The sequence below is a fragment of the Ursus arctos genome, unplaced genomic scaffold (assembly GCF_023065955.2).
Source record: "Ursus arctos isolate Adak ecotype North America unplaced genomic scaffold, UrsArc2.0 scaffold_27, whole genome shotgun sequence".
Lineage (NCBI taxonomy): Eukaryota > Metazoa > Chordata > Mammalia > Carnivora > Ursidae > Ursus > Ursus arctos.
Genome location: NW_026622952.1, coordinates 6452459 through 6465044, shown reverse-complemented (window position 1 = coordinate 6465044; position 12586 = coordinate 6452459). Strand labels below are relative to the sequence as shown.

General features: G+C 32.8%; 1 protein-coding gene across 1 annotated transcript in view; it reads left to right on the top strand.

Annotated features, from left to right (window-relative positions):
• Nucleotides 1-12586, top strand: part of ADAM32 (ADAM metallopeptidase domain 32) — a 168340-nt gene that overhangs the window by 91683 nt on the left and 64071 nt on the right. The window contains exons 13-14 of the mRNA XM_057303370.1: nucleotides 589-681; nucleotides 2089-2284. Of these exons, the coding sequence (XP_057159353.1) occupies nucleotides 589-681; nucleotides 2089-2284 (289 nt within the window). The remainder of the gene's footprint in view (nucleotides 1-588; nucleotides 682-2088; nucleotides 2285-12586) is intronic.

Sequence of the window (12586 nt, the reverse complement as noted above, 5' to 3'; positions counted from 1 at the left end):
AAGTTATGTTTTTAAGGTGTTCCACATGATGTTTTGGTATATGTATACCTTCTGAAATGATTCCTACAATCAAACTAATTAACATATCCATCACTTCACACAGTTACTGTTTTTTTTTTATTTGGTGAGAACACTTTATCTATCCTCTTAGCAAATTTCAAGTGTACAATACAGTATTGTTAACTATAGTCATCATGCTGTACAGTGGATCCTGAAAACTAATTCATTCTTAAATGAAAATTTTTACCTTTTGAACCGTATTTCCCCTTTTTTCCCACCCTCCAGACAGTATTAACCACCATTCTGCTGTCTCTTACTATTCTCTAATTTCTGAAAAAAGTTGTTTCATATATTTTTCCTAGTTTTCTAGTTGAGTAAGAGTTGCTTGGTACCAGTTACTCTGTTTTGACCTGAAGTGAAAGTCTTACTTTAGTGTTTTAATTGTTTAGAGATGCAGAAATACAAATATTGACAGCATTCATATTCTTCCCCAAAACTAAAAAAAAAAAGCCCAGTAAATATAGTTCCTGCCAAAGTTTATATTAGTATCATGATGTATTCTTGCTTGTGCATTCCATTAATTCATAGCAATGTGGAGCTGTTAGCTGTTGTAATTTTCGAACTTGTACACTGAAACCAGGATCACGGTGTGATGTAGGATTATGCTGCAGGAACTGTCAAGTAAGACTTAAATTTATTAATATCTTCTAAGTATATAATGAATCATGTCTTAGATACTTTAAATCACTTAGGCCTATAGCTGTAAATAAAAATAAATGAACTTTCTGAAACTAATATTATACTTTATGTTAACTAACGAATTTAAATTAAAACTTAAAAAATAAGTGAACTTTCAAATAAAGAAAAATATATTAGATTCAGAATCAGATTTCTGATTTTGTGAACCTTAATTGGATGTTCAGGTTTTCTTCTTATACCATTATTCAGCCTAATTTGATGCTGTTCTTCTTAAGCCTTGATTGAGAGCTATCATACAATTTTCAATACAGAAGATCTCCCTTAAATGGGACTTTTTATTTACTCTATCCATTATTTATATTTTTAGAAATAAAAATATTGTTGCTGGTTGTGATAGGTATCTGTAGGTATGTAATTGAAAGACACTGCAGTTTCCCATAAATGTATAAATAATGAAACTTACTAGAATAGCACTTTCTAAATGCTACATTATCACAAAGTTTAAATTACAAACTTATTTATTCGAAGATCATTTAATTGAAAGATCCCATACTAGTTTATATGTTGAAGATGTTGACTTTTGTCCCATTTTCCTTTTCAGCTCCTGCAATATATTTGTAACAGATTTGTCATATGACAATCCCTTTATTGAACTACCTACCATGGGTTCTGTGTTGTTGACTATCCTCGACTAAGGCAGTTTTGTTATTTTTTTCTAGAATCTTATCATGTGATTACATTCTTACCTCTGTGATCTTTTTATTGTCAATTGGAAATCATCAATTAAGAAGTATGAGATAGATGCCCCTTTAAGACTGTTTATATACATTTTCAGATTCTATATATGAAAGTGTTAATTAACTACAGGATAATTCAGCATAACAATCATGATTGAGTTTCTTCTCTAAGAACTGCCTCTTTAACTACCCTTTTGTTTTCCTCGATTAATTCTCAGTTATTTATGTATCACACCTGTCATAGAATTACAAATATTCCATACTTACAAAATATGCTTTGAATTAGTATATTTTATTTGGAAATTGTTGAATTACACTGTTTTCACCCAAGAAATAATTATTTCAGGGTAAACATGATTTTTCCTCCCTTTCACTGAAACACAAACAGAACTTTGGCTGTCATCACATCATATTTGTGTTATACTTTTCCATGTGTATATGCTTATTTCCTGTTGTAGTTGATAACATTTTTTCCAATATGATAAGCATAATGCTTTATACAAAGAAGGTACTAATAGACACTAATGAATAAATAGATCATTAAACTATAAATAAAATTAATTTAAAAATAGAACAGTTTTGAAACAAGTATTGAAAAACACAGCAATCTTAAATGTAATGCTTTATTTTTTTATATTTTAATTTCTATTAGATCGAAAGAGCAGGTGTTCAATGTAGGGGACAAAAACATCGACAATGTGATTTTCCTGAGTTTTGTGATGGAAACTCACCAGACTGTCCATATGATATAACTGTAAAGAATGGACAGACATGTAATCAACAATATGTATGTTATGATGGAGTCTGCCATGATACAGATGCACGTTGTGAGATCACATTTGGAAAAGGTATTATTGTTTGTAGTATCTGCATAGTTGGTACTTCATATTTTTATATGACAAGTAGAAATTAATTATATATAATTATATATGTGTGTGTATATGCATATTACATTTATAAATATAATTATAGAAATGTACATATGTACACACATATATAATTATATACATAATTATATACATATGTATGTATGTGTAATTTAAATTATGTATATTTAAATTCTTTAATATCTGTACTTTTATTTTTTCAAACTTTATTAAGGTATAACTGACAAAGAAAGATACATATTTAAGGTATATGAATTGATGTTTTGATGTTTTATGAAATAATTGCCACAATCAAGGTACTTAACATATTAGTTACATATATATATACCAAGAAATGAAATTGCTTGATCATAATGTAGTTCATTTTTAATTTTTGAGTAGTCTATATACAGTTTTCCATTATGGCTGTGCCAAATTCATTCCCAGCAACAGTGGACAAAGGTTTCCCTTTCTCCACATCTTTGCTAGCACTTGTTATTTTTTATCTTTTTGATAATAGCTATCCTAAAAGGTGTAAGTTGTGGTTTTGATTTGCATTTTTCTGATGATTAGTGATGCTGAGCACTTTTTCATAAATCTGATGGTCATTTGTATGTCTTCTTTTAAGAAATGTCTATTCAGGTCTTTTGCTATTTTTAAATCTCATTATTTGTTTTTGCTCTTGCGTTATTACGAGTCATTACATATTTTGTAGATTAACCCCTTATCAGATACATGGTTTGCAAATATTTCTCCTATAGGTCTCATTTATTAAGAAGTTTTTTAGTTTGGGGGTGCCTGGGTGGCTCAGTCGGTTGAGTGTCTGACTCTTGGTTTCAGCTTAGGTCATGATCTCATGGGTCTTGGGTCCAGCCCCACGTCAGGCTCCCTGCTCAGTGGGGAGTCTACTTGAAAGATTCTCTCCTTCTGTCCCTCCTCCCTTGCTCTCTCACTCTAAAAATAAATATTTTTTAAAAAAGTTTTTTAGTTTGATGCAGCCCCACTTGTCTATTTTTGTTTTTGTTGTCTGTGCTCTTATGTCGTATCTAAAATACTGTGTTAGAACAGTGTTCAAGTGGTTTCCCCCTGTTTTCTTCTTGTAGTTTTACAGTTTCAGGTCTTAAGTCTTTCCTGACCCTTACTGCCTTCTGCAGCTTTATTGAGATATAATTGATTTATAACATTTTGTCATTTTAAGGTATATAACATGTTGATTTGATATGCTTATATATTGCAAAATGATTACCACCATATTGTTAGCTAACACCCCCATCATGTCCTATAATTACCATTTCTTTTTGTGGTGAGAACATTTAAAATCTTTTCTCCTAGTAACTTTCAAGGATGTAATACAGTATTATTAAGTAGAATCATCATTAGAACCCCAGAACTTAATTCATCTTATGACTAGAAATTAGTACCCTTTGACAAGCATCTCTCCCTTTCCCCCACCTACCAGCTTATGGTAATCACAGGCTATGTACTCTTTGTTTCCTTGAGTCAGTTTTGTTTTTTATGGGTTTTTTTTTTTGGTGATTTCACATATAAGCAATACTATAGAACATTTGTCTTTCCTTGTCTAACTTCTTTCACTTAACATAATGCCCACAGGTTTATCAGTGTTGGCACAAATGGAAGGATTTCTTTCTTCCTCATGACTGAATAAAATGTTATTTTATATAAATACTACATTTTCTTTATCGATCCATCCCTTGATAGACACTGTTTCCATATCTTGCCTATTGTGAATCATGCTGATATAAACATAAGTATGCAGATTTCTATTCAAGATCCTGTTTTCGTTTCCTGTGGATCTGAGGTGGATTAGAAATGGGATTGCTGGATCATAATAGTAGTTCTACTTTTAACTTTTTGAGGAACCTCCATACTGCTATTCATAGTGGCTATATCAATGTACATTTCTACCAACAGTGCATAAGTGTTTCATTTTCCCTGTATTTTTGCCAACATTTGTTATTTCTTGAGTTTTTGATGAGAGCCATTCTAATAAATGTAAGTTTTCTCATTGTGGTTTTGGTTTGCATTTCTCTGATATTAGTGATATATTGAGCATATTTTCATGTACCTTTGGCTATTTTTATGTCTTTTAAAATAGTCTATTGTATTCCTTTGCTCATCCCTAAATAAATTTGTTTGGGTTTTTGCTATTGAGTTTTACAAGTTCTTTATATATTTTGGACATTTTCCTTACCAGATACATGATTTGCAGATATTCTCTCCCATTCCATAGATTGTCTTCATTTCTTGATTGTTTCTTTTGCTTTGTAGGATCCTGTTAGTTTGCTAAAATTCCATTTATTACTTCTTGTTTTTGTTACATGTGCTTTGGTGTCATATCTAAAAAGCGATTGCCAACAACAATGTCAGTGTCAGTGCTTTTTCCCTATGTCATCTTTTAGGATTTTTATGGTGTTCGTTCTTACATTTAAGTCTTTAATCTATTTCAAGTTAATTTTTGTGACTTGTGTAAACTAGGGGTTTACTTTTATTGTTTTACATGTGAATATCCTGTTTTCCAATGTCATTTATGGAATAGATTCTCCTTTCCCCATTGAGTATTTTTGCTCCCTTATCAAATATTTGTTGAGCATATACACGGGGTTTGGTTCTGGTTTCTCCATTGTTCCATTGGTCTGTTACAATTATTGCAGCTTTGGAGTATAATTGAAATTGTGTACCTCTAGTTTTGTTTTTTCTCAAGATTTCTTTGGCTTTTCAAAGTTTCTGTGGTTCCATACAAATTTTAGGAATTTTTTCTCTTTCTGAAATTATGGTAATTATGGCCTCTTGGATTGTGCAACGTAATATAGATTACGTTGAAACTACAGATGGTATTGGGTAGTACTGACATTTTAACACCATAATTCTTCTGATCCAGGAACACAAGATATCTTTTCTTTTGTATCTTAGTTTTTTTCATGAAAGTCTTGTAATTTTCAGGGTACAGATCTCTCACTTACTTGATTAAATTTATTCTGAAGTATTTTATTGATTTCGATGCTAGTGAGAATGGTATTGTTATCTTTATTTCTTTTTCAGGTGTTTTGTTATTAATGTATAGAAATTCAAATGATTTCTGTATGTTGATTTTGTACCCTACAGAGTGACTGAATTTAATAGTTCTAACACACCTTTTTGATTGGGTCTTTAGGACTTTCTCTATATAAGATTATATTTTCTACAAGGCAGTTTTACTTCTTCCTTTCCAATTTGGATGCCTTTTATTGTTTTTCTTTCCTGACATCTCTCATTACAACTTCTGTTACTATGTTGAATAGGAGTGGTGTGAATAAGCACCTTTGTCTTATTCCTCATCTTAAAGGAAAAGCTTTCAGCTTTTCACAGTTGAGTATGATGTTGGCTGTGGGTTTATTATATGTGGCATTTGTGTGTTAAGGTATGTTCCTTCTGTACTCAATTTGCTGGTTATTTTTATCATGAAAGGATGTTGTATTTTGTCAAATGCTTTTTCTGTATTTATTGAGAGGTACTTATGATCTTTTATCTTTCATTCTATTAATGAGGTATATCACAGTTATTTATTTGCATATGTAGAACTATCCTTGCATTCCAGAGATAAATACCGTTTGATAATGGTGTTTGGTTCTTTTAATGTTCTGTTGAATTTAGTTTAGCAATATTTTGTTGAGAATTTTTACATCTGTATTCATTAGAGGTGTTTGTCTATAGTTTTCTCCTTATAGTCTTATTTGACTTTGGTATCAAGATAAAGCTGACCTCATAGGATGAATTTGGAAATGTTCTCTCCTCTTCAGTTTTTTGGAAGAGTTTGAGAATGATTGGCATTAATTCTTCTTTAAGTGTTTGGTATAATTCACCAGGGAGACTATCTGGTTTGGCCTTTTTTACGTTGGGAGGTTTTCGATTACTGATTCTGTCTCGTTCACTATTGGTCTGTTGTGATTTTCTGTTTTTTCATGATTTAGTATTGGTTGGTTATGTTTCTAGGAATTTATCTACTTTTTCTAGGTTATCCAATTTGTCAGCATATATTGTTCATAAAAGTTGCTGATGATCCTTTGTGTGTTATGTTATCAGTTATAATGTCTCTATTTTATGATTATTTATTTGAGTCTTCTTTTTTTCTTAGTCTAGTTGGATATTTGTCAATTTTGTGTGTCTTTTCAAGAACCCAGCTCTTATTTTGTTAATCTTTTTATTGTTTTTCTCATCCCTATTTAATTCATTTCTAGTCTGCTCTTTGTTATTTCTTTCCATCTGCTAATCTGGTGGCTTGTTTATTCTTTTTTCATTTTCCTTGAGGTATAGAGTTAGGTTGTTTGAGACCTTTCTTTTTTCTTATTTGGAGGTGTTTATTGCTATAAACTTCCCTGTTAGAACTGCTTTGCAGAATCCCATAGATTTCGATATGTTGTTCTTCCATTTTCATTTGTTTCAGTATATTTTTTGATTTCATGTTTGATTTCTTCTTTGACCTACTGGTTGTTTCAGAACATGTTCTCTAATTTCCGTGTATTGGTGAGTTTTCCAGATTTTCTTCCATTATTAATTTTTAGTTCCATATTTTTGTTGTTGGAAAAGTTACTTTGTATGGTTTCAGTCTTAAATTTGCTAAGACTTGTTTCATGACTTATCATATGATCTGTCCTGGAGAATGTTCCATGCACACTTGAGAAGAATGTGTATTCTGCTGCTGCTACATGGAATACTCTGTATTGTCTGTTATATCCATTTGGCTCAAAGTCTGGTTCTGGTCCAGCTTTTTTTCCTTGTTGATTTTCTGTCTGGATATCGATCCATTGTAGAAAGTGGAATATTTAAGTCCCCTAGTATTATTGTATTGTTGTCTGTTTCTCCCTTCAGTTTTGTTAGTACTTGCTTATGATATTTAGGTGCTCCAATATTGGGTGCATATATATTTATGATTGTCATATCTTCTTGATGAATTGACTGCCTTATTGTATAATGATTTTTCCCCCCCTCTTGTTGCCATTTTGGCTTACAGCCCATTTTGTCTGATATATAGCTATTGCTGCTTGCTTGTTTTCTGCTTGCATGGAAAACATTCCTTTTTTCATTCCTTTACATTTGCTTATGTGTGTCCTTATAGCTGAAGTGAATTTCTTGTGGGCAGCATATACTTGGGTCTTGTTTTTCTACCCATTCATGAAGGAACTCTATGTCCTTTGATGAGAAAATTCAATTCATTTGCATTTAGAATGATTGTGGATAGGCAAGGACTTACTAATTCCAACTTGCTAACCGTTATTTTGCTGTTCCATAGTTTCTTTGTTTCTTCCTCTCTTTCTGCCTTCCTTTGGAATTTGTGATTTTTCATAGTAGTATGCTTTGATTCCCTTCTCTTTATTGTTTGTGAATCTACTACAGATTTTTGTTTATGATTACTGTAAGACTTACATAAAATATATGTATAGCAGCTTATTTTATGCCAATAATAATATATTTGATCAATTTCAAAACCCTTCCCATTTCTCCCCTCCTGTTATGTTTTTAATGTCACAATTACATCTTTCTGTAGTATGAATCCAATAAGAAATTACTGTAGCTATTGCTATTTTTAATACTCTTCTCCTTTAACCTTTATACTAGAGTTAACACATCACAATATTACAGTTTTAGAGTATTATGAATTTGATTATGCCCTTGCCTTTGCAGATGTGTTGTATATTTTCATTTGTGTTCATGTTACTAATCTGATTAGCTTTTTTCATTTCAGCCTGATGAACTCCTTTTAGCATTTTTTCTAAGGCAGATTTAGTGTTGATCAATTCCCTTAGCTTTTATTTATTAGGGAAAATCTTTATGTCACCTTAATTTCTGAGGGACAACTTTGCTGGGTAAAGTATTTTTGGTTACCAGTTTCTTTCTTTCAGAACTTTCACTATATCATCCTATTGTCTCCTGACTTGCAAGATCTCTGCTGGGAAATCTACTGACAACTTTATGGGGGGGTTCCCTTTTATGAGAGACAGTATTTTTCTTTGGCCACTTTCTCTTGTTGATTTTAGATAGTTTTATTACAGTGTGTCTTTTTTATTATTATGTATCTTGGAGAAGATCATTTGGATCGAAATTTTGAGGTGATCTGTTAACGTCATAAACTTGTATGTCCAAATCTCTCCCCAGGCTTGAGATGTTCTTAGTCATTATTTCTTTAAGTAAGCCTTCGACTCCGATGATGCATACATTATTTCTCTCAGAGGTGTCCTATAAGTCACATAGGCTTTCTTTATTCCCTTTTATTCTTTTTCCATTAGTTTCTCTGATTGGATAATTTCAGTTGGTCTGTCTTCTAGCTTAGTGATTTTTCTGTTTGCTTGGTCAGTTCTACTGTTGAACTATTCTACTGAATTCTTCAGTTTAGTTATTGGATTATTCGGCTCCAAAATTTCTGTTTGGTTCTCTCTGTTTTCTATTTGTTGAACCTCTCATTTTGTTCTTGTATTGTTTTTTATTTTATTAAATTGTTTATCTGTATTCTTGTGTTCTCTTGTAGCTCTCTGAGCATTGTTAGAACAATTATTTTGAATTCTTTATCAGACAATTCCTGGATCTCCATTTGTGTGAAACTATTTGCTGGAGGTTTACTGTATTCTTTTGGTGGTATCATGTTTCTCTGCTTCTTCATGATCCCTGTAGCCATGTGTAGTTATCTACTCATTTGAAGAAGCCGTCACCTCTTCCAGACTTTATGGACTGACTTTGGTAAGGGAAGGCTTTCATCTATGGGAGGGGTCTCTTTTGAGTAGGTGGTGACCCTGAGTCTAGTGGTGCAGTGTACCCAGTTTGGGTATGTGTTGGAGGCATGGGGTCCACAGGGTGTAATATCTCTTTGGCTTTTGGGGTTCATGGCATGGACATTGTGTGGTCAGACAGTCTGCAGTGGCTGCTGGAGCAATTGGAGTCCTCAGCAACATCTCCAGGTCCAGTGGCGAGACTAGGGACAGGCAGTGGTGGTGGCTGGAGGTGATTAAGTGCATACCCTTGGCTGCAGAGGACTGTCCCAGGTGCCCGTGTAGGGGTAGGGGCTGGTTGGATACACACTTATAGTGATAAAGGCCAGGACAAGCAGCAATGGCCGAGGCCAATTATGGGCTCACTAGCAGCTGTCTTGTCACTGGCTGTTGGCATACTCTACCATAGCTGCACCCTCCTGCCCAGGCATACACACTGCATTAGATGTTGATGATAGTGTTTGGGCCACTTGTCTGCAGACGCATAGTGGAGAGGCTAGCTCCGGGTTGGCCCTGAGGCTAATCCGTTTGCCCAGTCTATGCCCTTTGGTTGGGGAATTTAATCCATTTAATTTTAAATTCATTTTTAGTAGGTGAAGACTTACTATTGCCATTTGTTTATTGTTTTCTGTCTGTTTTGCAGTTGTATTGTCTCTGTCATTGTTGTCCATTGTAATTTTATGATATTTTGGTAGTAACTTTGATTCTTTTCTATCTTTTATGTATCTGTTATAGATTTTTCCTTTGTACAGCTTGAGGGTTATATAAAGTGACTTGTAGTTGTGACCATCTAAGTTGATAACAGCTTAACTTCAGTTGTGTCCCAAAAAATTTATACTTTTATTCCCCCTCCACACACTTCGTGCCCTTTTAGTCAGAATTACTTCTGTTTATATTGTGTATTCAAAATACAAACAAATTTTTATATTTTAACTTTTGTATTAGATTGAAAGTAATTTATAAATCATCATCACAGCTTTATATTATTCTGTAGTTGTTCGTATATTTACCTTTATCATTGAGATTTACATTTTTTTATGCTTTTTCATTGTTGCTTAGTGTGTTTTCATTTTAATTTAAGGAACTCCCTTAAGCATTTCTTGAAGGCAGGTCTAGTTGTGATAAACTCCTTCACTTTGTGTTTGAGAAAGACTATCTTTCTTTATTTTTAAAAGGCAGTTTTTCTGGATATAGTACTCTTGCTTGGCAGATTTTTTTTGAACTTCAAATATATCATCCACTCCATCCTAACCTACAAGGTTTCTGTTAAAAAATCCACTCAGTTTTGTGGGGGTTCCATTGTATATGAGTAGCCACTTTTCTCTGCCTTCTGTCAAATTCTCTTTTTCCTTGACTTTTGATAATTTGTTTACAATGTGAATCTGTTTAGTCTTATTCTGGTTGATCCTATTTTGGATCCTTTGACTTTTGTGAACCTAGATACCCATTTGTCTTTTAAGATTTGGGAATTTTTCAGCTATTTTTCCTTAAATAAGCTTTCTGCCTCTTTCTCTTTCTTTTTCTTTTAATGTGACTGTAATAATGCATTTACTGATTCATATGTTGGTGTCTCATAATCCTGTGGGACTTCACTCTTTTTTGTTCTTTTTTCCCCTGTGCCTGGACATGTCTTCAGATTTGCATATTGTTGACTTATTTCACTTAGCATTATCTCCTCCAGTGCTATGGACTCTGGGAAACAGACTGAGGGCCTCAGAGGGGAGGGGGGTGGGGGAATGGGATAAACTGGTGATGGGTAGTAAGGAGGGCACGTATTGCATGGTGCACTGGGTGTTATACGCAACTAATGAATCACGAACTTTGCATCAGAAACCAGGGATGTACTGTATGGTGACTAACATAATAAAAAAACATAAATAAATAAATAAATAAATAAATAAATAAATACATACATACATACATACATACCAGTAAGGGAGGAATAAAGATTTGCATATTGTTTCTTCTGTTTGCTTGATTCTGTTGAGGTTCTCTATTGCATTTTTGTTTTTTATTTTTGCTTTATTTTTTTATTTTTTAATTTTAATTCCCTTGTAGTTAACATACAGTGTTATATTAGTTTCAGGTGTACAATACAGTGATTCAACAATTCCGTACATCACCCAATGTTCATCAGGAGAAATGCACTACTTAATCCCTATCACTTATTTCATTCATTCCCCCACTCACCTCCCCTCTAGTAACTAACCATCAGTTTGTTCTCTATAAGTAAGAGACTGTTTCTTGATTTGCCTCTCTCCACTCTCTGTTTCTCTTTGCTCAATTGTTTTGTTTCTTAAATTCTACACAAGAGTGAAATTATATGGTGTATGTCTTTTTCTGACTGACTTATAGCATTATAATAACATGCTCTATCCATGCTGTGCAAATGGCAAGATTCATTCTTTTTTATGGCTGAATAATATTCCACTTATATATATACTACTTCTTTATTCATCAATTGATGGACACTTGGGCTGCTTCTATATCTTGGCTATTGTAAATAATGCTGCTATAAACACAGGGGTGCATGTATCCTTTTGAATTAATGTTTATGTATTCTTTGGGTAAATACCCAGTAGTGTGATTGCTGTATCCTAAGGTAGTTTTATTTTTAACCTCTTCAGGAATCTCTAGACTATTTTTCAGACTGATTTTACCAGTTTGCATTCCCACCAGCAGTGCACAAGGGTTCCTTTATCTCCACGTCCTCACCAACACCCATTGATTCTTGTGTTGTTGATTTTAGCCTTTCTGACAGGTGTGAGGTGATATCTCACTGTAGTTTTGATTTGCATTTCCCTCATGAGTGATGTTGAGCATCTTTTCATGTACTTGTTGGCCATCTGCATGTCTTTTTTGGAGAAATGTCTGCTTATGTCTTCTGCCCATTTTTAAATTGGATTATTTGTTTTTTTGGGTATTGAATTGGGTAAGTTCTTTATATATTTTGGATACTAACCCTTTATCAGATATGTCATTTGTAAATATCTTCTTCCATTCAGTCAGTTGCCTTTTAGTTTTATTGATTATTTCCTTCACTGTGCAGAAGATTTTTATTTTGATGTAGTCTAAATAGTTTATTTTTTTTTATTTCTCTTACTTCAAGTGACATATCTAGAAAAAAGTCACCCCTAAACTTTTTTCTTAATACAAGCATTTACAGCATCAATTTCACTCTAACATTTGCTTTTGCTCCATCCCATACGTTTTGAAATATTGTGCTTTCTTTTTCTTTTGTATTGAGACATATTTTGATTTGCCATTTTATTTCTTATTTGACCCATTGCTTGTGCAGCAGTGTGTTGTCTAATATTTACATATTAAATATTTAGTATTTTCATTATAGTTTTTCTGGCTTTGTTTTATTTTTGCTTTTTTAGTTTTGGTTGGAATAAAACTTAGTATGATTTCAGTCATCTTAATTTTATAATATTTGTTATGTTTCTTTTTTAAAAAAATAATTTATTTGAGAGAGAGCAAGTGAGAGAGAGCACAAGCAGGTTGAAGGGCAGAGGGAGAAGCA